Source organism: Agrilus planipennis, unplaced genomic scaffold, assembly GCF_000699045.2.
Source record: "Agrilus planipennis isolate EAB-ADULT unplaced genomic scaffold, Apla_2.0 scaffold45, whole genome shotgun sequence".
In the NCBI taxonomy this organism is placed as follows: Eukaryota; Metazoa; Arthropoda; class Insecta; order Coleoptera; family Buprestidae; genus Agrilus; species Agrilus planipennis.
The window spans coordinates 878,600-903,092 of NW_020438890.1; the positions used below are offsets into that span (position 1 = coordinate 878,600).

At 32.7% G+C, this 24,493-nt stretch overlaps 1 protein-coding gene across 3 annotated transcripts in view; it reads left to right on the forward strand.

Annotated features, from left to right (window-relative positions):
* The window catches only part of LOC108735327 (heterogeneous nuclear ribonucleoprotein K), a 27,033-nt gene extending 3,235 nt beyond the window's left edge, over positions 1–23,798 (forward strand). Inside the window, exons 3-9 of one of the 3 annotated variants that reach the window (XM_018467244.1) lie at positions 7,163–7,235; positions 13,515–13,628; positions 19,015–19,143; positions 19,207–19,508; positions 19,778–20,132; positions 20,317–20,486; positions 23,037–23,798. In XM_018467244.1, the coding sequence (XP_018322746.1) occupies positions 7,164–7,235; positions 13,515–13,628; positions 19,015–19,143; positions 19,207–19,508; positions 19,778–20,132; positions 20,317–20,486; positions 23,037–23,070 (1,176 nt within the window). In that variant the 5' untranslated portion in view covers position 7,163 and the 3' untranslated portion in view covers positions 23,071–23,798. Of the gene's footprint in view, positions 1–7,162; positions 7,236–13,514; positions 13,629–19,014; positions 19,144–19,206; positions 19,509–19,774; positions 20,133–20,316; positions 20,491–23,036 lie in introns of those variants that run through there. The other 2 variants (XM_018467243.1, XM_018467245.1) reach the window with 2 other exon arrangements.
* The last annotated feature ends 695 nt before the right edge of the window (positions 23,799–24,493 follow it).

The following is a 24,493-nucleotide window of genomic DNA, read 5'->3' on the forward strand; positions in this document are numbered from 1 at the left end:
AGAATCACTTTAGCGTAAGGTTATTCAAATTCACTAAATGGTTATCGAGGAAAAAATGAAAAATTAGCTGAAAATCTCGTTTTTACTTGATAATATAATGATAATATTTATAATTGTCTGAAATAAATGCAATTTTAAAGTTTTAATTATTATTTAAACATATTAAAAAGTTATACGCTCATTATGATAGATATTGAAACTAAATATTTTTTGTTTCGAAGTTGAAATCAAGGCATATTCACTACCAAAAGTCAGTTAAAAATTTTTCATATTCGTTATTTTTTCGAAGTTTTTGGTCAAATTCCAAATTTTCTCTCAAACCGTATACTTTTCTTTGGTATAGATAGTATTTATTTATGCTGCAAAACCTATGTCATCACGAATTTCTAATTTTATGTACTCTTGTCTCCGATTGTACCTCCCAAACATCCTTAAAGATGTGTCATATACGTATCTCAACCGTTTGTTATTGATTACATTATGATTATCAATTATTTATTAGTTATATTCCAGAACAGAATGGAGAATACTTAAATATGCTGCAGATTAAACTCATAACATTTACAAACGTGTTTTAGTGCATTTGTTTTATAGGAATAAAAGCTCCGTGATGGCGCTTGTGAGTCTATGTAAACTTTCCTGAACTACTTCTGCAAATAACTAAAGTATTTGGAGTTATGAATGATTTGTTACTGCAGACGTCACTTTAGATGATTTTTGCTTTACTTTTAGCTTAAATATTCATTAGTATTAGTATATTTTGAAAATAATACAAAATTTTTAAAATAAAACTATTAGTCTTACTCGCCAAATTTGTTTGGGTAGTAACTACCATTATCAAAAATATATCATTAAGTACTAAACTTTTTACATTTTTGTTGTTTTCGAGGTAGACAAGAAATCTTCGAAATGGGGAATTTTTCAAGATAATCGACGAGTTATTTGGGAAAAAAATTTGTGAAAAAGTTTGTTTGTAAGTTGCTCTAATATTTACAAAGCAAGTTGACAAAGTGATTTTTTGGACTGAATGAAGGTTTAGAGACTATACTTTTTTATATTCCAGGTTTTCCAATGAAGTGTTCTTTACTGTATTAACATTAGACTTTAGGACTTTAGTTTTTATAATATCGATTGGCATATCATCAGTGCTCGGAAAACCCTGCTTTTTATCATTCTACTTAATACTGGATTTCTGCTTGTATGTTCTTTTAAACATGTATTTATTGTTCTCCTACTTTGACCTGTACCTAAATGTAGGCATCATCACACGATTCACAAAACAATTATTGATAAATGGTTTAAATATCATTAATGTCATTTTGAGGTGAGAGACTATAGTTTTACTATTAGTTTCAATGGCATAAATGTTTATGCTTTTTAATTTACAATGCACATTCTAGATACAATACAGTATTTTTTATTATATTTTTATTTCCAGATGATTGTATAAATTTTGGATATAACTTTTTGTTTTAGCGCTTTAACAGAATTTATGAAAGGGTTAAAATCATTGTTCAGAGTTAATATTATCTATTGAATTATGGATTTTAAAAACATATCTAATTGTCTTTTAGTACCCAACTAGATGCAGGATACGTCATCAATGTAATTATGTCAGGAATATATACTTACGTCTCCCATAAGCACAAGCTCTCAAGCACCCTTTTACTGGGTAGGTACTCAACAATAAATTTTAATTTGATAAATAAACAGTAGCGCAAACTCAAGCTCTTAATAAGCGTGTACTCCAGTTTTTATTTTGAAAAATAGGAATGAGTTGAGAGCACAAACTATACCTCAAAATTGAGATATGATTGAAAAAATACTAACAAAAGATTTATTTAAAAACACAATATAAGAAGGTAAACTTTTGCCCTTGTTAAAAAATTAGAAAGAGTAGGAGAGCAAAGAAAGCCATCGAAGTAAATTAAGAAGCGGTGAGACAGGATAATAGGATATGAAGGGTTAGTTAGAGACAAATTAGAAGCACGAGTAGAAGTAAAGAAGAGCATTGGTAGACCAACATTAGATTTAGTGTTCGAAAATAGAGATGTAGGTTGCCCTGGTTCTATAGGGTTGTTCTGAAAGTCATTTCGTTTTTTTTTTGTGGAAATGAAAGACAGTTTTCGTATAATAAACAAATACTTTATTAAATTATATATTGACCGTTCTGGTCCAACACCTTTTGCCATCTTTCTGGTAGTAGCATAATTCCACGCTCATAAAATTTTTGGTCTTTGCTGGCAAAAAACTGATCGAGGAGGTTTTTGACCTCCTCATTTGAGGTGAAGGTTTTACCGTCTAAAAAATTTTGGAGTGACCGGAACAAATAATAATCCGATGGTGCCAGGTCTGGAGAATATGGTGGGTGTAGCATTGTATCCCATTCAAGCTGTAAAAGCTTTTGGCGAGTGACCAAACTTGTGTGAGGTCTCGCGTTGTCTTGGTGAAACACTACACCTTTCCTGTTGATTAGTTCTGACCTTTTCTGTTGAAGTGCATCATTCAGTTTGTCCAGCTGATGACAGTAGACTTCCGAATTAATCGTTGTGTTATCCGGTAAAAGCTCAAAAAAAACGATTCCTTTAAAATCCCACCAAACAGACAGCATCACCTTTTTTTGGTGAATATCGGCTTTGGAAATGGTTTGAGCCGGTTCATCTTTTTTGCTCCATGACCTCTTGCGTTTGACGTTGTTGTATACAACCCATTTTTCGTCCCCAGTGATGATGCGCTTCAAAAACGGATCATTTTCGTGACGTTTGAGAAGCGAATCGCAGACGTCAATGCGGCGACACAGATTTCTCTCTGTGAGAACATGGGGAACCCATACATCGAGCTTCGAGGATAATCCCAGGCCTTTCAAGTGGTCATAAACTGTTGAATTTGATAAATTTAACCTCAATCCGATCTCACGTGTTGTTATTCGCCGGTTCACATCAACTAATGCCTTTATCGCGTCTTTATCAGCTTCAACCGGCCTTCCCGAACGTGGTGCATCTTCGACATCAAAATTGCCGGATCGAAATTTAGCGAACCAGTTCTGGCACTGGCGTACTGTCAACACACCTTCTCCATACACATCAGTCAATTTCTTTCTGGCTTGAACAGCATTTTTACCCTTTCTGTAGTAAAACAGTAAGATATGTCGAAAATGCTGCTTATCGCTCTCCATATTTAAAAGGGCACCAACCAAAAACTACTGCGTAGAATTAATTGGAATTTTTCACACACAAGCCTTGCTATATGAGCTCTCAAAGCATATAAAAATTATACGGCTTAAATGTGAAGTTGGGTGCAAAAGAATACAATTAAATCCTCTGTAGGGAAAAAACGAAATGACTTTCCGAACAACCCTATAGTATTCGAGAAATTATTTAGGAAGAAGTGAAGGGGTGCCTGTCACAATCAGTTTTCGGACTGATTACCCAATGCCAATTAATGTTTCATTAAAAAATCAATTTATGTAAACCTGTCTGTTACCAAAACTCTTCGGTATATTATCAATGAGAACTTAGCATAGGAAATTAGTTCACTCTGGGAGTGTCTAATAATTTGTTTGTTTCGATGGTTGCAATGTCAAACGTCAATATTAAACATAATAGCGGTATTTATCAATTGTTTTGTGAATCATCATATCATGTCATCTATATACATGGGTCAAAGTGGGAGAGCAGTAAATACGTGTTTAAAAGAACACAAAACAAAGTTTTTCGAGCACTGCTCAAATTCCAATCACAACAAGTATTGTAAACGCTAAGGTTTTACTTCTAATAAACAGAAAGAGCTTACTTTATTGAAAAGCCTACAAATTGAAATAGCAAAATCTTTAAATGTTCATTTAGTCAATAAATAATCCACTAGAACTACATTCGAAAAACTCCTTGTTCCTGTACGGATGAAAACTCCCCTATAACCTCATTTAAACATTCTAAAAATTTATTACATTATTATATACACCTGATGATGGTAGCTAGTAGTGAAACAAATTTGTCAAATTAAGCTAATAGGTTGGTTAAATAAACCATGGTTTTATCTTAGGATTTTTGTAAAAATGATCGCGGCAAGTGCACTAAAGTAAAAAATATGTAAATAAAACTTCAACTGTTATTTGCAACAAAATTATTAATGTAGAAGAATCGGGAAGTCTGTAAAGACCTATTTGCGATTTAAATTGCGTGGTAAATTTTTATTCCTCAAATGTTCTTGAAATGTGCAACAGAATTGTGGGTAAACTCACCCTGGTGATCTGAGCAACTAGGTTCCTATTAAAACTACTAAATCCCTAAATGTTAAAATTGTTAAAAAATGAAAGTTGTGATATACTACTATTGATAATAATTGTATATACATACATATAATGTGTGTGTGTATTCATAACAAACGTAATACAGGGTAATGAAAATTGCATTATTTAATGAAATAAAATACATGTATAAAAGTTATCCCTGTAATCTGCAGTTAAGTTGATTCAACTTAGCATTTTATGTCATGTCATAATCAAATTACGCATTTACTTTTTCTACTTTTATACAAATGTTTCCGTACATTTTTTTAACGACGTAGACAATAAAATAATAGTAATGTGGTCATTTTAAATCGATTTATAAAAGAAATTTTTTATTGTGTTATCCCGAATGCTTTAAATGTTTTTGGTAAGGAACATTTTGCAAATTTTAGTGCATTGACTTCTGAGTGAATAAAAAATAATTGATATTGCAATCGCCTCTTTCATGTAGGATATTCCTATTAGTAATATTCTCATAATAAATGCATCTTCAGTGGTTTAAAAGTACCGACTGCATTTGTCTGGTATGGAATTCAAAATTAAAAATCTTGGGTACAATCAGTTAATTCCCTGTAAAAAGCTCCACTCACACTGGTTAAGCTTTGTCTCGATAGCGGTAGTAAAAAAAATCTATTATGAACTTCATATATCTCCTTTCGCTAATAAAAATAAAATAACATAATAGCCCTGATGCAATTGGTATATACATATAGCTTCGATCGTCACAACCCATCGTGACTGAAATCAGAGACATCTGTCACATAAACATTTTATTTTTACTTTTGTGAAAAAAGAAGTAACTTAAAATAAGCTTAACGTTTCAGAAAGAATGGAGAAAGTTCTTCATAAAAAAAACCAAATGAAATATTTGTCTCAAATAATAAATAAGACCATTAAATCTTTATGATGGGGTTTTGCCCCTTCTGCTCCTTTAAAGGATTTTTGATGGCATGAGAAGTGTATTAAGTTAAAAGGGAAATAGTAATTGAATCACATACATTCTTTTTTTTTTGTAATAAACAGAATAATATTTTTACCATAAAAACACATGGGAAAAGCATATGTACATATAATCCAGCCTTTCTCTCGTTAGCTAACCTAAACCACAACCTCGAATGTAAGATGCGCTTGTAACATTTTCTCAGTTTCGTAATCTGATGAAATTGACAAAAGATGAGATTTTTACGATATTAATATTATTGATCATTTTTGTATTAATTTCTGGTCAATTGTATTGAAGCTTTCTAAAATAATTAATTTGATTGATTTTTTAGTTTGTCAAGTTCATCAATAAGGAAAATTTTACTTAATATTATACACTTTCTATGCTTTTAACCCAACTGTTGCATTTTTGATATTTTCAATACTAAATATCTGGAAAAGTATATATAGTAAAAATTTCGAATCATGTGTAAAAGTGGTCAACTCTTTCGATTGCTGTATAAAAAACAGAAAGATCAAGGTTCAGTTGATGCTCACCTTAATTACAGAAGCGATTAACAAATTCTTCTTACTTGAGGGAGTAATATTTCCCTTACTATTTCGTTTTATTTTCTAGATTTTTTTACCAACATCAAAAACGTCGTTACAATTATTATGTAACATGTAAGACTGCAGATTCCTTTATAAATCAGTTGCCTCCGAGCAATAAAAAAAAAAGGTTGACCAACCATAATGTCAGCCACTCCACATTATAATTACTATTAAAACAAGAGTTGTCCAACCCAGTGTCGATACAATTAATGTGTAATCCAAAAAAACGACGGAACACTTCATTTTTATCTGCTAGATTTAAAATGTTTAAATAATTTTTACCTTTTTTTAGATTAAAGGTATGTTTTCCACGAAGAAAATAACAGTCACTATTTCTGTGAAAAATATTAAGTACCTTTTTTTTTCTTTTTCATCGCTAAGAACACTATTCAACCTCGATTTAAGGTAAACAGATCACTGACCCTTATTCGTGGTGGACCATTTTTGTAATAGTTCCTACCATACACTTATAGTTAATTTTCAACCCAGTTATTTGTATAAAAGGGTAAATGTTAAATAAATCATAATACATACTATGTATTCATCGTCATCATAAAATTTTACAAACGAAAAAGTTAAAGATTGCTTTATGAGTGAGTAATAAAAATGTTGTTATATTCCTTGTATTAGCTTGAAGTTTTTCAAATGATATAAGTACTTTCGGTACTTACTTATTTTTAGGTTTTCAGAAAATACATAAATCCTCTGTTATCGTACAACATTAGATTTACCCTTTGCTAAATTCAAGGAAAAGTAAGGTATTACAGACAGCGTGGTGAACGCCATCTATGGTTTAGTGCACATGTAGTGGCATTCAGTAAATTAAATATAATATATTGTACGTTGACGGATATCTACTTGTTGAACTAAATCCACAGTGTAGCTCACCCTTACCACTAAATTGAACAAAGTTCATACTGAATGCTACCATATGTTCACTGAGTCACACATGGCATTCACCACGCCGTTTGTGGTACTTTATAAAACGCTGTCTCTAGGCAGCAGGTAGAGTTGGTCTGTGCTCTGTCGAAATTGCTTACGACGTACTGATGAGATCCAACGAGATCGAAATCGCGATCCGCGTCTGGCAGTTTCGAGAGAACGCTCTGACAACCATGAACTTCTTGGTTCGTGAAGATACAGTGTTTCACAAATATGTATCCAAAAGTGTTAAAATAGGAAAAAGTGCAAATATCAATTTTTAAAACTTTTGAATGTTTTTCGGTTTCATGAGTGAAACGTGAAAATTTATGTAGATTATGCAAGTAGTATTTGTCTTTGGTAACCCTTGGTGATCAATATTATTTTTTAATTTATTATTCATATTCAACCTTCTTTCAGAATGCTGACACTGTCTTCAGATATGGAAACGGTTTGCAATATAATCAACGATGTTATTCCCTGTTTGGAAGAGGTAAGGCTGTTTGTTCGTATATTCTTTTAATTTACTTCTGTACAAATAAATTACCAACATCTGGTAATATGTGTGCGCACATTTATTGATTTATAATACATAATTAAAATATGTACAATCACGTATAAAAACCGACTTCAATACTTTGCCTCTACGCAAATCTTAAACCAAAAGTCAACAAATTCGAATATGACCACCTGTATACTATACACAATGTGGAATAAATCAGGCGGAAATGACGAAATCCCGACTGGAAATTAGTTAGTGGATTGGATCCGATGCGGATCAGAATTGCCTGAAGATTGATCAGAAATAAATCAGGCTTTCTGATCCGGGTATGGATGGAAAATCGTCACGCCATGTATGATCAATATAGGATCCATTTGAAAAATCAATGTCGGATCTGTTTCTAAGATCCATGATGGATCCGTTTGTTTGACGAACAATATTCCATACAGAATAAATTAGGTAAAAAAAATAAAGTTCTGTATTATGATCCAGTTCAGAACATCGGATACAATCTTGACCTAAAGATTGTACCGAAACCGTAATAGAATTTGTAGCATTAGATTGTGATAAGAAATTAGCCAGATGACTGGATAAAGGTATAGGATACTCTACTATGATCAATTTCTGATCAGGTGATTGGATCAACAGATAGAGTACTGTGCGCTGATCAATTTCTGTTCAGATCGGTGGATCAGCGGATAGAGTACTGTACTCTGATCAGATACTCGTATTACGGAAAATCTGATCCGCATCTGATCATAATCCGGGTTCTCTGAACTAATTACCAATCGGGATTGCGTAATCTCTTCAAGTATTCGTTTTGTCATCCCCCGATTTTCCACCGTTACAGACGGAATATTTTCTCAATTTTAAACAGAGCTACCCTTGAAATATAACCTATCCAATAAAAGATGAATCGTCAAGACTGATTTGTAGTTGGCATAGAAATAACATAACATACACACAAAGGAAAATACAAAGGAATTAAGAACCTTTTTTAAAATCTGTTAAAAGCCTGTGCCGCTAAGTATCAGTTCTCCTTTCCTTTATCTTTTAATTCTACTGTTCAACTGTTTTTAAGTCGATTGTTAAGTTGCACATAAATATTTTATTTGGTTTCTGTAAGTAATTTCATTGGCAGCGATTTTATGAAATTGACAAACTTGGCAGTGGGTACACACAATACTTTCAACACACATGTAGCAACATGAAAAACGCTCATTTAGAATAAGCTACATAATAATTCATGCCAACAAACAAACATCTACCCAAATGTTTATCTTTAGTACATTAATTTGTGCACCTAAACTTCTCCAAAATACATTAAAATAAAGTTATTCTTAAAAACATCATTGCAATTTTAAAATAAACAGTGTATGTGCTATTTATCTACACTAAATTACATCAATTCTGAGATGTTTTTATTTATCTATTGGATGACGAATATCTATTGTTAGATTGTTACTGCAGCAAAGTGATCTTGCTTAACCATTCATTAAAATTCGGAATTTTTTTATCATAATATTCAACCAGCGACTATAGGAAGGGAGTCAGACAAGGATATACAATCACCGCTAGTTTTTAATCTGTACATCGAAGACGCCCTCAACATCATTAAAGACAGTACAACTGTAGGGATAGGTATACAGGGGCAGATTAGTATGCTTAGATTTGCAGAGGATATAGCACTATTAGCATCTACCAAGGAAGAGTTAGAGATAGATTTAAATAAAATGGAAACGGTGTTGATAAAACAGTATTGTATGAATATATAAAAGTAAAACAAAAATACTGGTATGCAAGGGAAGAAAAAGTAGGGTTAGAGCGAATATAAAGATAGGAGACAAAATATTAGAAGTGGCTGTTTTTAGGTATCTAGGAAGTCAGGTAAGTCAGAACGGAAGGAGTAGTAAGGATATAAAGCCCAGGATAGCGCACGGTCCTATCGCCTTTAATAAAAAGAAGTCACTTCTATGCTCGCGAGCGATTAATTTAGAAATTTGAAAAAGTTTGTTGAAGGTGTATGTTTAGAGCGCGGCGCTGTACGGCTGCGGCTGAAAAGAAGGTTAGAAGCGTTCGAAATGTGGTGTTACTGGCGAATGATGAGGATACCCTGGATTGAAAGGGTTAGAAATGAAGAAGTATTAGAAAGAATAGGAGAACAGAAGACTATAGATATCAATAAAAAAATAGACGAGTTAGGTTGTCAGGACACCTCAGGCATGAAGGTCTAGTCGGAGACATATCAGAAGCATAAATAGGACTTAAGAGGAGTAGAGGTAGAGGTAGATTAGATTAGTGTTCGCAAATACTTAAGTATGTGGGATGTTCTAGTTCTAATAAACCAAAAGAAAATCGTTAATATGATTCTATATATGTAGATACCTTCTAACAAAATTGCATGGAAGATTTCACTAAATAACTATTTTTAAATGTCTTGTTGAGAGGTTGACTTCATTAATGTAATATATTGTGTGATTTGCAGTGACAGAATAATAATTTTGATGACATACTTTTTATTTTAAATTATACTGTACTTAAACGTATACATCATAATATTTGTTTTAAATGTATGAGTATTGGTATAGAAAATTTAAGCAAAAATCATGAGAAGCATTCATAATGTCACTACAAACAGAAACCCATTAATAGAACTTTACAGTCTTTACTTTTCCTGTTGCAGCTCTAAGAGCAAAGCTGCTGAACCCCAGGCCCGTTGTTAAAAAAAGAAAAAGTAAAAATTTATAACACTAAAGCTACTGCTTACGCGCGAGCATCCCGAATGGTTCGATAGCATATTTTTTAAAATTGTTCTGGAGAATATTTTTTGTGGTAAATGTTGTAAACTCTAAATCGACTAGAATTATCTTATTTGCCCAACAATCTAAAACACCGGTCTCAGAATGTTTAACACAAAATGTTTGTACAATTTTATAATATAAATTTATTACAGGGTAGTTTTATAGGAGATGGCAACATCAACAATATGTACTTGGAACCTCGGGTTGAATATAATTGAGAAATTCTTCAGGAAAAATGTGTTGATTTAGATCTGCTAAAATCAAAATTGGGTAATAGCACCTAATATCAAATTGGCCATGAAATTAAACTATGATTACATTTTCTTAGGTTTTCTAAGGCTTACGTTTAAGTTTGAACTAAAAAACAATAAGCTTGACAATTTTTGCCGTTGCTTTTGTCACAGATTGACGTCATCAATTAGAGAATGTAGGAGTAGTTCTGCCTGTATTATGGTATCATGACAATAAATCATACAAAATGCACCACATACCGCGACCAAATATGCTACCAACGACTGCTATTTCCGTCATCGGTAATTGAAAATCAGCAAAAAGTTAATCGATTAAATAATACAATGGAAATGTTCCACAATATAATTTATTGTACTTGACGATATCGTATCGATCTTTGCGATTATATTATTAACAGTATGTATTTATTACCAGTGCTAATGGACTGTAAAAGCTGTATAGCCCGTGGTCTAGGGGCGCCAGATTTTAGAGTTTCTCCTACAACATCTCAATAATTCAAGGGCCGATTTGATTCAGGAATGCATTCATCTTCAGTCTTGCGTTTCCGCTAACACGACTGAAGAGAAACCCGAATCAACGTTTTATAAGTAGTTAATCTTTCTATAAGTCTATATTTTTGAGGAACCAGTCGTGTTTGTATTTATACGAGGGTAGGTCCAAAAATTGGCGAAATGGAAATGTAGTATAAATAAAAATACATGCATGCAGTAAATCGTGTCAGTATCGCGCTGTGTGAAAGTGGTCTAAAGGTGACTTCCCACGGTCCATAAAATCGCAGGCCGGGCCAGCTCGCTCCATTACGTTGTGCGAAGGGTGCTGCTCGAAGTGGCGCATCCGATCCGTCACGAGTCAGTAGCTTCAATAGCGCCCACTGGCCCTGGTCCACCATGACGGCGTCTGTTATCTATGATTTCACAAGACAACAGGCAACAGTATGTTATTTCATTTGCAAAAAAAATATATATAATAATTTCCAAACTTTCGTTAAAATACTAGAAGGAATAAATAACGATGGTAACACATGATGGCGTGCACAGAAATATCTATTACTCAAAATTTAGTAAATAAAACTTCACTTTAATCAGTTTTTATTTGATGTTGACATCCACCAAACCCTTCTTTCTCTTGTTGAGTAAATATAAACCACTAAACAAAACAAAAGCTGCTGCAGCAATTGCCATTCTTTTTTCTTCGTGCGACATTTTAATAATACTAAACCCTAGCTTCAAACTCGGTGAGTACGGCGGAAAGATAAAGTTTAGAACCGTTCGAAATGTGGTGTTACAGGCGAATGATGACGATACCGTGTATAGAGAAAGTTAGAAATAATAGGAGAACTATGGAAAAAGAAATAGGCGATATAGATTAGTAGGACACCTTCTCAGGCATAAAGGTCTAGTCAGAGACATATTAGAGGCAAATAGTTAAGGATGTGGTTGTTCTAGTTTTAGGGAAATGCGAAGATTAACTCAGTATAGGAAGGAGTGGAGGTGCGTATCCAACCAGTCTGAAGACTAACGACCTTCTGATGATGATTCATAATAAGTTATTCTTAATAGACTTCACGTGTGATATAGATATGCATGTACAGGTCGGACGAAGGAAGCTGGCGAGAGGTCGTGCAGGTACTTGCCCATTTATGACCTATTTGGGAAAGTCACTTGGAACCGATACACAAATAAGCTTTCAGTAGGCATAAATTATAGTATTAATACAGAAAGGACAGTAACGTACTAAAAAATAATGTAGAAACATAACTTACCAAAAATAAAAAATAAACCTATTGTTTTTGTTTTATAGTTAGTTTTCACATTCATTGTCATCATAAGAATCTCTGTCACTGCCCCCAACATCAACAATTAGTTCTTCTGTTTGTCTGTCTATTATTTGCTCACTGATCCCTATTTTTAAATATTTAATCTACGCCCCTGATAGTAATAGTGAAGAAATAGGGCTGCAATCGTTATACCTAAAACAGCCTAATTTTGCCACCGCTCATCCACGCCATTTTAAAATTTCCGCCAGCTTCCAGCATGTGGCCTGTACCTTTTTTAATGCACTAAAAATAAATTTTAGTAAAATATTATAATGAGCGTTATTAAAACAATATGTTTTATATATACGAAGTACAAAGGTGCGGTTTTTATTATTCTTGTCCTGCTATTTTCCTCTTCCACAAGATTTCTCTCATCCTTTTCAGGTTATACATTTCTTCCACTTTAGTTTTCCAATTTTTTGTAGAATTTCCTGTTTCTCTACATCGCTCATGTGTTCAAACCTCTCTGGCTCCTTTTTACATAATCTGCATAAATTCTTTTCTTCTTCTTCCGAATACCTTGACACTCTATTTTCACTTCCCAATCTAAATCTTGCAGTTAATTGTAGCTCGTTTAAACTCGTGGAGACAGGCTCATATAAGCCTTGGAAAGAGCTCACGCGCGGTCAAGCCCGGTCCGTAGTGCGATATCAGGGTTGTGCCAATAAGAGCCGTGTGAAGCCACCTTTAGGATTGACAACCTTATGATAATTAATTAAAAATGTAGAATAATAATATTGACTATCTAAGTTGTCTGAGCCCTTGTCCGATTTTGTTTAAGACAGGTAACAGTACTATTTAGGGAAACGTGTAGCCCTTTAAATTAGTATCTACAATAAATAAAATTATTTACAATTTTCATTGAATTCTTTAATGGCATTGTTCTTGAAAGCAACTATCGTCTTCTTTTCGATTGATGATAACCGTAATAATGTAGGATCTTTGACAATAATTAATAGACAATTACAGCGTAGCGCAGCGAAACAAACAGTAGGTTCAGTAATATAAAATCATTATCTTTCAATACGTACAAACGACGGATAATAAAGCATTGAAATCGCAAACGAGATGAATACGATTAATTTTATATTCATTAATCCAATACTTCTTTTTTGTAAATTATGTTTTTATTTTGGTATTTACAATAATAACAGGACAATCAGACACATAATTCAAAAGGTACTGTTTCACGTATGTACACAAAAAAAAAAACTTTTTATTTATGTTGCCATTAAGGCAGGTAAATAAATTTAAAAAATATATTTTGCATCGGTCGAGAATCGAACCCTAATCCGAATGCGTACGAATTCTTCTGATTGTAACAATTATCCGTTTTTGTGGTTGTTTTGAATTGTGTGAGCGTGTTTAACCCCAACATTGCATTAACTGATTTTTTTGCAGAATGGAAGTCGTATGGGAAATGGGGAAGATTTAGACTTGCGAATGATGATTCATCAGAGCCAAGCAGGATGTGTCATCGGAAAAGGTGGAAGTAAAATAAAGGAAATCAGAGATGTAAGTGAATTACAATAATTTTTAACAGTTTTTTATTGGATTATTTCAATTGCAATATCATAACAAGTTCTTCGTGTAGGAGAATTAGACTTTACCCCGATACACAAACTGCAACCTAAACAAAAAAAAATCAGTATGGAGATTGCGATGTCTAAAAAAAGAATGTATCTAAAATTGAAGATGAATATTTACTGAATTTTGAAAAAAAATGCGAAAGGCGAAAAGATTATTGGCAATCTTTTCAAAATCCACCAAATATTAATCTTCCAATGTTAAACAACTTTCTTTTTCTGGGTATCACAATCTCCATGTAGATATTTTTCGCAGTATGCTAATTCTTCTACACTGTTTTGGTGAGTGATCTGTGGCAATTGTCAAAAATGATAGCAATTTGAACTCTTTGGTACACATCAGCACGCCGTATACAAATTTCGACAAAACACCGACATACTTACCTACTTGCTGTCATTAAACAGCGTTCAACGGATAGCTATAGACGGTATGGTGAATGCCATTTGTATAAATTTGCTACTTATTGAAATCATGAATGTTTGATAAAGCCCTTTTCAATTAAGGAAATTGACCTGTCAAACAGGACCTACAGCCGCCTGTCTTAGTGATAGGCACGTATACCCTATAGAACATTATAAATTCTTGATAAAATTATAAATTAACAAAAAGCAATTTAGAACAAAAATACTATACTTCAAAAAGTATCCTTTCGACCTACATAGTCCTCTGAACTTTCCATGTTCATTAATTTCTTTTCAATGTAAAGTAAATTATTTAAAAATTTAAAATACTGTTCCCGAGGAATAGAAAAATAAAACAGTCTTATACAGTCGAATTCACGCTTTAACCACTCAATCGGCCATTATGAAATTTTGTAGACACATTGTCATGGGTACAGAAAAAGACATTCACAAAAAAAGTACTGTTCCCGAGAGACAGAAAAATTAGTTTTGTGTGGTCGATTTCACGCCTTAAACAGTTAATAAATCATCATAAAATTTTGTACACATTGTCAGTCACAGAAAAGGACCTAGGGTACCTTTCATCCAGAAAAAAACACTGTTCCGGAGATAGAAAAATTAGTTTTTACGTAGTCGTCTTGACACGTATTTAGGACATCAACGCGAACGAAGTCGCTGGTAAAATCTAGTATGAATTATAAAGGTTATTGTGTCTGGTAAACTGATCCTACTTTGAAAATTTTTGAACATACTTAGCCGATAGCCTAAGATTGCAAGAGATTTTCGGGTGCAGTGTCACTATGAGTGTCGCAAAATGGAACGTAATTGGTGCTGTTGCATACTAGCGTTTATCTGGAATAAGGCCTAGCGCACACTGCGATTTTGTAGTCGCCGCAACTGAAAAGTCGCGGGCCTGGAACTGAAAACGATGCACACACTTGCGACTAAGCAATCGCAGCTTTATTAGTCAGTTGCAACATAAGCGTCACAGAAGCCACACGTACCTTACATTGACCAAAAAAATTGCAATGCGCGCTAGGCCTAATATCGAAATAACTGTCTTTTTGAAGTGAAACTTCTTTACGCACTGTAGGGTAAGTTCGTTTCATGCGAGTTGCTATGTAACGAAATTATGCAACGGATGTCCCCCCTCTACTCGGCCACGTAGTCGAGTTCGTAGATCGCTTGAGCCGTAAGCGCGCTTCAATGGAACGTTCGTTACAGGCAACTCCGGCATGTATAGTGTAGCCCTAATAAAATGTATGAATGTATTTGTATGTAAAATAATTCGAACTGGTCTGTATTCTGTCGAAACTGCGATTTCGATTTCGATCTTTTTGGATCTCATCAACGCGTCGCAGGCAGCTCCGACAGAACACAGACCAACTTTTACCTGCTGTCTGAACACTGCGTTTTAGAAAATACCACAAATAGCGCGGTAAACGCCATCTGTAGTACGATGCTACATTTTAGAATTACGTATGCTCCAACAAGGTCCATTTAAATATATGGATATCTACTTGAAATGAATCCTGGCGTAGCTAACCTGAACGTGATAGGCACGTTACCATAATCGAATAAAATAATTCGAGGTATTTGTATGTGTTTGTGTGTGTGTGTTCCTACACTCTACAGTCGAAACGACGCCATTGATGCCAATTCCTTAACTCCTATCCCTGTATGTTTGTGTGTTTGAAGAAGTTTCACTTCAGTAGCATGTTGTATAATTACACGTTGTAGTTTTTTAAACTCGCATTGATTTTGGTATTTTTTTAAGACACTAAAAACCCTGAAAAAAGTATTTATCTGTCGTCTTATCGGCTAAATCGATTTGGACTTTCAATACATGAAGAAAAAGGTATCATAAGTGATCTTAACTACCTTTTTAAATTGTTTATTAACTAGTTTGTAATAAATTATGTATTAAGTTTTGTTCATGCAACAAGGATCAAGAATTAATTAACACTAAGCACATTAAGAAAAACGAAACCATTGTATGTAGTTATCGAAAAATTCAGCCTGTTCTGTTTTTTCTTTGCGCCCATCCTGATTACACAATCTGACTTCGGCCCTAATTTAAATCTGGCAAACAACACTCGCATTTATAGCACATTGTACTAAATATTGATTTCGAAGAAAAATTTCGTAACTATTATTGTTGCTTTCAACGTTGTCTATTCATATCAGTTGTAAAGGAGATTATTATTAATGAATGAAACAAGGGAAACGATAGAAATTTATTTTTAGTGTTCTCTATCGTTCGAGCTTGAATTAACGCCCGCTTGTTTATTTAATTGTGGATTTTTGAAGAGGACTGGAGTTCTTGTTAGTGGATGATTTGTGGCCCAAAGCTACTTACTAATAAATACTAATAAATTGAAAATTGTAAACATTTTTTTGATTCTTATTATTACTGAATGAAATGGTAAACTACAACCTGTGATTTGGATAATACACATTTTAAAAATATTCTTATCCAAATTAAAGAGGAGACAAATGTTTTTTATTTTAAATATAATGTGAGATAGAATTTGAACAGCTTTCTCTCTAGGAATGCAGAAATATGTTTTTCGTAATTCTAAACATAACATTTTAGAAAATGTTCTGAAAACTACGCGAAAATAAAGATTATTCCGAATTTATTAAATTTACAAAATCCGGAAATTTAATGTCTTGATTTATAATTTTACAGTTTCTTTCAATAATGTTTTTAAAGATGTAGAAACGGTCAAGTTAAACTCACGCTTGACATACATTTTTACAGCAAATACATACGTATATACTGACAAAAATTCAATAATTTCTTATATTCACATATTACTGTACTCACTCAATCTTTTTCTAAATTTTTATAAACGAAATATGGTTGAATATGAAAAAATGTGAATGGCATCATTAGTAGTGTAATCCACAGATCCCGATGTCAGACAATATAAGTACAGAAGAAACGTGTATTTTTAATGAAACACAAAGGTAACCCAGCCCAACATAGCCGTAACATTTTTTTATTAAATTGCTGTAAATAAAAGAAAGGACAAATTAGAAATCTGGGAATATAAACAATATTGAATTACTACAAACAGCGTGGTAAACGCAATTTGCAGTAAATTGCTATCTAAACGATATTACATGCAATCTTATTCGACATATCGATAATGTCAGTAAATATTGGTAACAGTACAAAGAACATTTAAGTTAATTAAAATTGAAGTTAAGGGTAGTTGAACAAGTTGAAATGGTATGTACACAATATTTCAATTTAACGACAGCCTCAATAATAAATATACGGAATGATAGAAAATAAATAACAACAGAGAATTACATTTGTGTTTCCTTACAAATCATAGCTTTACTTATATTTTCATCTGTTGTTATACATGTTTATGTTGTTAAAGTTATATATTTTTTTACATTTATAAAGTTATAATAAAATGTTGTAATTTAAAGGCAACAGTTTCAATTTTTTATTTTTTATTAATACGTTGCGGCTATTTATCTGCAGCCCCTTTTAAACCAGAAAAAAAAATTAATTTTAAATATTTTTCACATTTTAACCTACTTAGAGAAAAATATTTTTCACTGAAATATGCTCCGGTAGCTCCCACTTTTTTGTCCTTTTGTCATACACGGCAAATAATTTTGAACTCATCATAACATCTCGTTGGATAAGGGTACAAGGTAAGGGTCTTCTTATTAAATTCACGTACTCGTATCCACTCTTCACCGTTATTTTTATAGTTAAAAAAACGTATCAAATAGTAATTGTATATCCTGTAGGGGATTTTGTGATTTTCCTATGATGTCCTGGATGATTATACACGGTGTTTCATAAATGCTATATCCTGCATTTTTACATTTTTAAAATCTGCATTTTAGTTTTAATCGTATTAATAATATGTACATTTCGAAACGCCGTTTTAACTTCAAAAGTAATCGAGAAAAGTAAGGTGAAAATACTGTAGATACTTCCCATGCACATACTTGCCAATTTGTTCATATTTACGGTAATAAACATACATTTATTCATTGCACCTGTTTGTTAAATGACAGCAAAAGGAAAATGTATTCGTATGTATTTTCAAGTTAGTCATATTCATACTTCCCGTTGAGTCGCGTGTGGAGTCACATTGGCGCGACGGTAACGTCTGTCGGACCCTTCCGGCGCAATCGATATAGGGTAAAAATCGACTGACGCCGCACCGTACCACGTGAACCGCTAAAATAGAAGCATTGAATCTTTCAAAAACCGATAGTCAGATAGGGCGGACTTAATCGGTTGAAAAAACTCCTAATCTATGAATGAATGCGCTAACGGGATCCTAAACTTACTTTTTTTTATGCTTGAAAAGTTGTTTAAAACAGTTATAACTTTGACAAATTTAAAAAACGTTATTTTATTCTAAAACTCCCCGCAGAGAATATTTTATAGTTTATCGTGTTCGAATATTCAATGTAAATAAATCGTATGTATAAAAATAAAATAACAGCTAAACTCCGAGTCGATATAGGTCAGCACTACTTCTTGGTTCATAAATGGTAAAATTCCCTGTCCTCCCAAGTGTATTGTTTGTGTACTTTATGCTATCTCGGAAACTTTTACAATTGTATTAAAGAAATTAACAAAATCAATTTCTAAGTACACAAATTAATAGGAGCAAACTCAAATAGGGTTAATTCTTCCATCAGCTACTGTCGATCTGCAGATTAAAACCTTAATATTTTATGTAAATTACAACTCCTAATTAGTAATTGTCATAAATTTAAAGAGCAAAACAGCAACAGTAAGTTGTCACAACAAAAGAACATATATTTAAAAGAATATTAATTTGTTGTTATGTTTTAATTAAGGAAGTAGAAAAAAAAATACTTAAAAAAATCTAAAATTTTGTAATGAAGTCATTTTTCATTTTCAGCAAATCGGTACAAGGATAAAAATTTTTTCCAATTGCGCTCCTCAAAGTACTGACCGAGTCATTCAAATCATAGGATCACCGGATAAATGTATTGATACAATAAAAGAAATACTTCTTCTACTTAAATCGGTAAGAGCTTTCTCGTTCATAGGACATGATGTTCGTTTATCACACATTTTAAATCTATTTTAGAATCCAATAAAAGGTGCTGTAAATCCTTATGATCCTCACAATTTTGATGAATTTTACTCAGAAGAATATGGAGGGTTCGGTGGAGGAAATGCAGGAGGGACCCGCCAAGGTCCTGGCGGTGGAGGTGGAGGAGGGGGTGGTCCACGTGGTGGAGGTAGAGCCGGTGGGAGTGGTAATAGGGGACCACCGTCGAATATGGGTAATAGAAACATGAGAAGTGGTGATTTTGGTGGTCGCGGAAATGGTGGACCCCCTCCAAGAGGAGGAGGCTTCGGTGGAAGAGGTGGAAATATGGGTGGAGGGTAAGATTGCTCGTTGAAAACCTATTATTAAATTCAAGAATTATTGGAATAGGATGTAAATAGATAAATTGTAATTTTATAAATTGGTCTGTACACTTTCGAAAAAATTTCTATCATACTAAAAAGAGATGTCAATTTTTTCAGGAAGCATTTAATATTTGATAGTATTAAATTGGTCTGTACACACATATTTGATAATATTAAAACATTGAATAAATTTAGAATTATGTTTACTTTCGATTAAAGTTTGTTTGGTTTTGTTTCAGTAGATTTAATCCCCGTGGTGGTAATATGGGTGGTCCTCCTCCATCTTCTAGGGGTTTCGGAGGAGGTAATGATCGTGGATTCAATTTACCACCATCACGAGGCAATGATATGCCTGGAAGCGGCGGTAGTAGCGGAGGTGGATTTGGAAGAAATTCGACTTGGAACTCTCCAATGAATCGTCCCGGAGGATCTGTGGGTGGTGGAGGAAGTGGAAACCAACCCCATTCCGGGAGTTTAATGGCAGGTGCAGGTGGTCGAATGAGTAGCGGAAGGATGAACCAACCACCGCCAATAGGTGGCGGCATGCCGCCAAACGGCCCTGGTAAAAATTCCACACAAGTCACCATTCCGAAAGACGTAAGTCAATTTTAACATTGACCGTGAGTTAATATTCATTGTAAAATATGAAATATTTCTATTCATAAATACGATTACCTACATCTAGACGTCATTAAAGAATTTAGGCGTTGTTACATTTTTTTTAAGAGCTGTATAAAAGATTGTTACTTAATGTATTAATGTCAGAAACTTCTTTTATTAGTTAGCTGGAGCAATAATTGGTAAAGGGGGAGGAAGAATACGAAAAATACGGGCGGATTCTGGTGCCGGAATAACTATAGACGAACCACTTCCAGGGTCAAATGACCGCATTATTACTATAACTGGGTCGCCGAATCAGATTCAAATGGCACAATATCTTCTACAACAAAGGTAAGAAAAATGTATTCTTTCTTCACAGTCTTCTGTCGAGTGGGTTTGTTTTAACGGTCCAAAAATAAAAAATAAAAGCTTGAATGCTCAACATTTTTAAATGTAATATAGTTCTATGTAGATACATTTCATTAATTACTTTTTTCTTGACAAATAAAATAAACGGCAGCTCGAATGTTATACGTAAAATGTAATGATATTCCTATTATAAATAGGAAACTACTGCAATACATTTTATTCAGTTATGGAATAAAAAGTGATATGGTTAAAGTTGAGGTCACACTCTAAAGTAGCCACTCCGAATTTAACTAAGGAGCTACTTCTATCAATGATTATTGTGCTGGCAGATAGTTTCATTTTAAATACGTTCGATTGGACGCGAACAACAGTCATGATTATTGAGCGCGGTTTTTGAATTGACAGAATGAGAGAATTTAATATTAATAATTTACAATGATAACAAGTTAAACGAATTATTTTTACTTTTTGTATATACAATTTAATCAGTTTTTACTTATTTTTTTTTTAACAAAACTACTTTTATGTTACTTATGTTTTGTCAATTTTTAAGTTGCGCCAACGATCATGCACACCCTCAACCGTGAACCATCGTGCGCTTGATGCGGTGGAGATTATTTTTAAATGGAGTGTCTACTTTTAAAATGTAAGACTATTAAGCACTCAACTTTATATGTATCACTTAATGTGTTTGATGTTTAATGAAAATATTTTCTCAAATACTTTCAATTTGATACATTTGAAGATTATTTCATTCATTTTATGTACAATTTGTCATCTGTTAACAATGGTTCATCCTTTATTTCGTCGCACGCATTTTCTTTACTAACAGTTGATGGTTTGGTGGAAGAGAAGCTGTAAATAACTGCTACGTCTGAAGAAACTAATCAGGTTTAGAGCCCTTCTGTATTGCTACTAACAATAGGTGGTGTTGTGTGGAAGACTAGTGATTTTGTTGTTCTACGTTTGGTAACAAGGAATCACTAATCCTCCCACAAACTCATCTGCCCTCTTCGAGGATAATTCAATCGCCATTACCATAAATTTGATGTATAACAGGAATGTTTGTGATACATGTTCGTGAAAAGAATTCTTGTAATAAACAAATATGCTTGTTGTTAATATAATGCAATAATAATTGCAGCCTAAATCTTGTGACATTCGGACAACCATAGAGGTACAACTGTTACTTAAGGAAAAATGGTAAAAACGATTAAGAGTTTTGCTTTTGTATTCTGTCGATGGCATTTTTAAAACTAAATTTTTACAGTAATAACCTTTGTCTATGTTTTTTTTTTATTAAATTGAATATGTGATTTATATGGTTTATTATGATTGCTGTATTATATGTGATGTAATGTGCTCAAAATGTTGAAGAATNCATTTTTAAAACTAAATTTTTACAGTAATAACCTTTGTCTATGTTTTTTTTTTATTAAATTGAATATGTGATTTATATGGTTTATTATGATTGCTGTATTATATGTGATGTAATGTGCTCAAAATGTTGAAGAATTACTTCTTATAGGAATGAAACAAATATGTGTGTTGCTTCTATATTACTTTACAGAAGGAAACTGACGGTATAATATTTCACAATTAAGTACTGTATGAATAAACCCTACAAAGGGATGTTTCAGTGTCGATTTCCATTATTTTAATATCAGATCACTGACAGTTTATCTAGTGATATTTGCTGACCAATAACTTAAACATATACAACAATATATAGGACAATTTAAACAAAATCGATGTTTTAGGGTACGGTTTCCTATTATGCATCAAACGTACGTTATCTTTGGCAAGAATTGATTTAGTTCTCACATCAATAAAAATAAAACTGCTCATGTACTTCCATAAAAATAAACTTGCGCGTTTCATTCCTACCGGCTGCTAATGTTGGTGGGCAGGCAGTCCCTTCCGACATTCATTCACATACAGCAAAGCTGAAGAGAAGACCGAAAGAACCTTTTAAGTCTCATATTAAAAATCATGGGAGATGGTGGGTGGTGGGTGGTCGTTTGGTTGAAACAGATGAAACAGGAGACATGAAAACAAAAGACGCAAAGAATGAAGTGAAAGATTATCTGTGGAATATTACTGTCCTAGCGTCTGCCTGAATAATCAAATAAAATCACAAAAATATTTAAACCAGGGCAAACAGACAGGAATCTAAACGGTGCAGCGTAAGCATCATAAGAAACTCACCATTAAGCATTTCGTTTCATAATAATAAATTGTAATACCAAATTTCAAGATAGTTATTACGAAGTTAGTAAAATTTGTTCTACATATGTTTATGTAAACGAGAAAATTTATGTGTACGTTTCTCTTTGTTTAATAAGTAAGTAATCTATCACACGATCAGGTAGTTAATAAACACACTTTCGTTTTATGCATTTTTTTTGTAATTTAATAACATTCTTTTCCAGGCCATTTGCTTTTTATATTTGTCCACAGATGTAACTACTAATTTTTTCTGTTAATGCTTCTTGCACTTTTTGAAATTACTAATAATTATTTTTTTTTCAGCGTCCACAACAATACGGATAATCGAAACTACTAAATTGGTAACAGTCTGAAGTTTCTCATCATTTTTTAGTTAAGCTAATATTTCCTAAGTTTTAGTTTTAATTTGAATTTTTACGAATTATTTCAAATTTTGTGAACGTAATTTTTGCATGCTTATATTTTATACATACTATCCATTAGTTACATATGTTCATCATGTGAATTTGCATTTACTATGTAGCATATAACTAAACATTATTTAGCATTAAGTTTTAAGTTCATAAATGCATCAGTATTGAAGATGAATACCTTTCCTATTGTAAGCATTTGAAAAGTTTTATCTTTTGAATATGCATCACATTTTAGAATGTCATTTTTTTTATTAACTGAAATAAACTAAACCTTAAACAATTGGAGAAACAAATATACATGCAGTTTTTTGACGAAACAGATTTTCCTTTATTTTCTTACATTTATTACAGTAAATAAATATTTTTTTTGTATGAGCTTTTGCTAGCTCTATTTCTGTTTAATTGATTATGTAAGTCGGTTCTTTTTTTATATTGAACAAGTATTGTACGAAATGGAGGTTCTTAACGAATGACATTTTATTGTCAGGGAACAAAAAGTACAAAATATACCCAACGTTCTTTTAGAACTACTACAACTAATATAAAATACATAGCAACCAAATATTTTTAATAGCTTAAGTTACGAAGTATTGCGTGTTTTACAAAGCGAAAATATTGTATGCTATCGGCAAATAAACAGTAATTAACTGAATGGGCTTTTTCTTATTCTCATTTTAGTGTCAACATAATTTGGGTAACTGGAAGCTTTATTTTCTTATATTAAAGTAGACGCGTAATATTGTAAAGCGCTCTTCAAACTTTTCCCATTAGCAAATACATTTAATACATAGTAAATGTTTATAATTAGCAAAATAAGCATGCGCACGATTGTAAAACACTAGTATATCCTCATTATACGACAGTTGTAGTTGAGTGAATATTTTTTCTCCAGTTTATCATTTGCACTTATTTGAGATTGAATTAAAATGTAGCAATCTGCCCATCATTTAATTTAATCCGTGTATCGCAGAAGTTTCTCATAAAGATATGCATAAAGCACTCGGTATTCGATTGTTAATGTTGAAAAAATATAGGTCAAAGAAATAAGTAACTTAGTTGTGAATAACTTTCGCGGAATTACATACATTTTATTACTAAGCTGCTAAACTGGTGTATTGTTTTCCATTAAATCGTAACGTACCTACGCTACGCATCATACAAAGTTATTTATGACTTACGTCTTGCATTCTTAAAACGGTATAACCTACAATTCTCGAGCGTAGCTTGTATCGTACTGTAATGATCCTGGGTTTAACAAAATTAACTTCTAAGACTGATAACGACAAAAGTTGTTTATTTACACTAATTATTAAAGAAGAAAAAACACTATTAAATTATTACTAAACT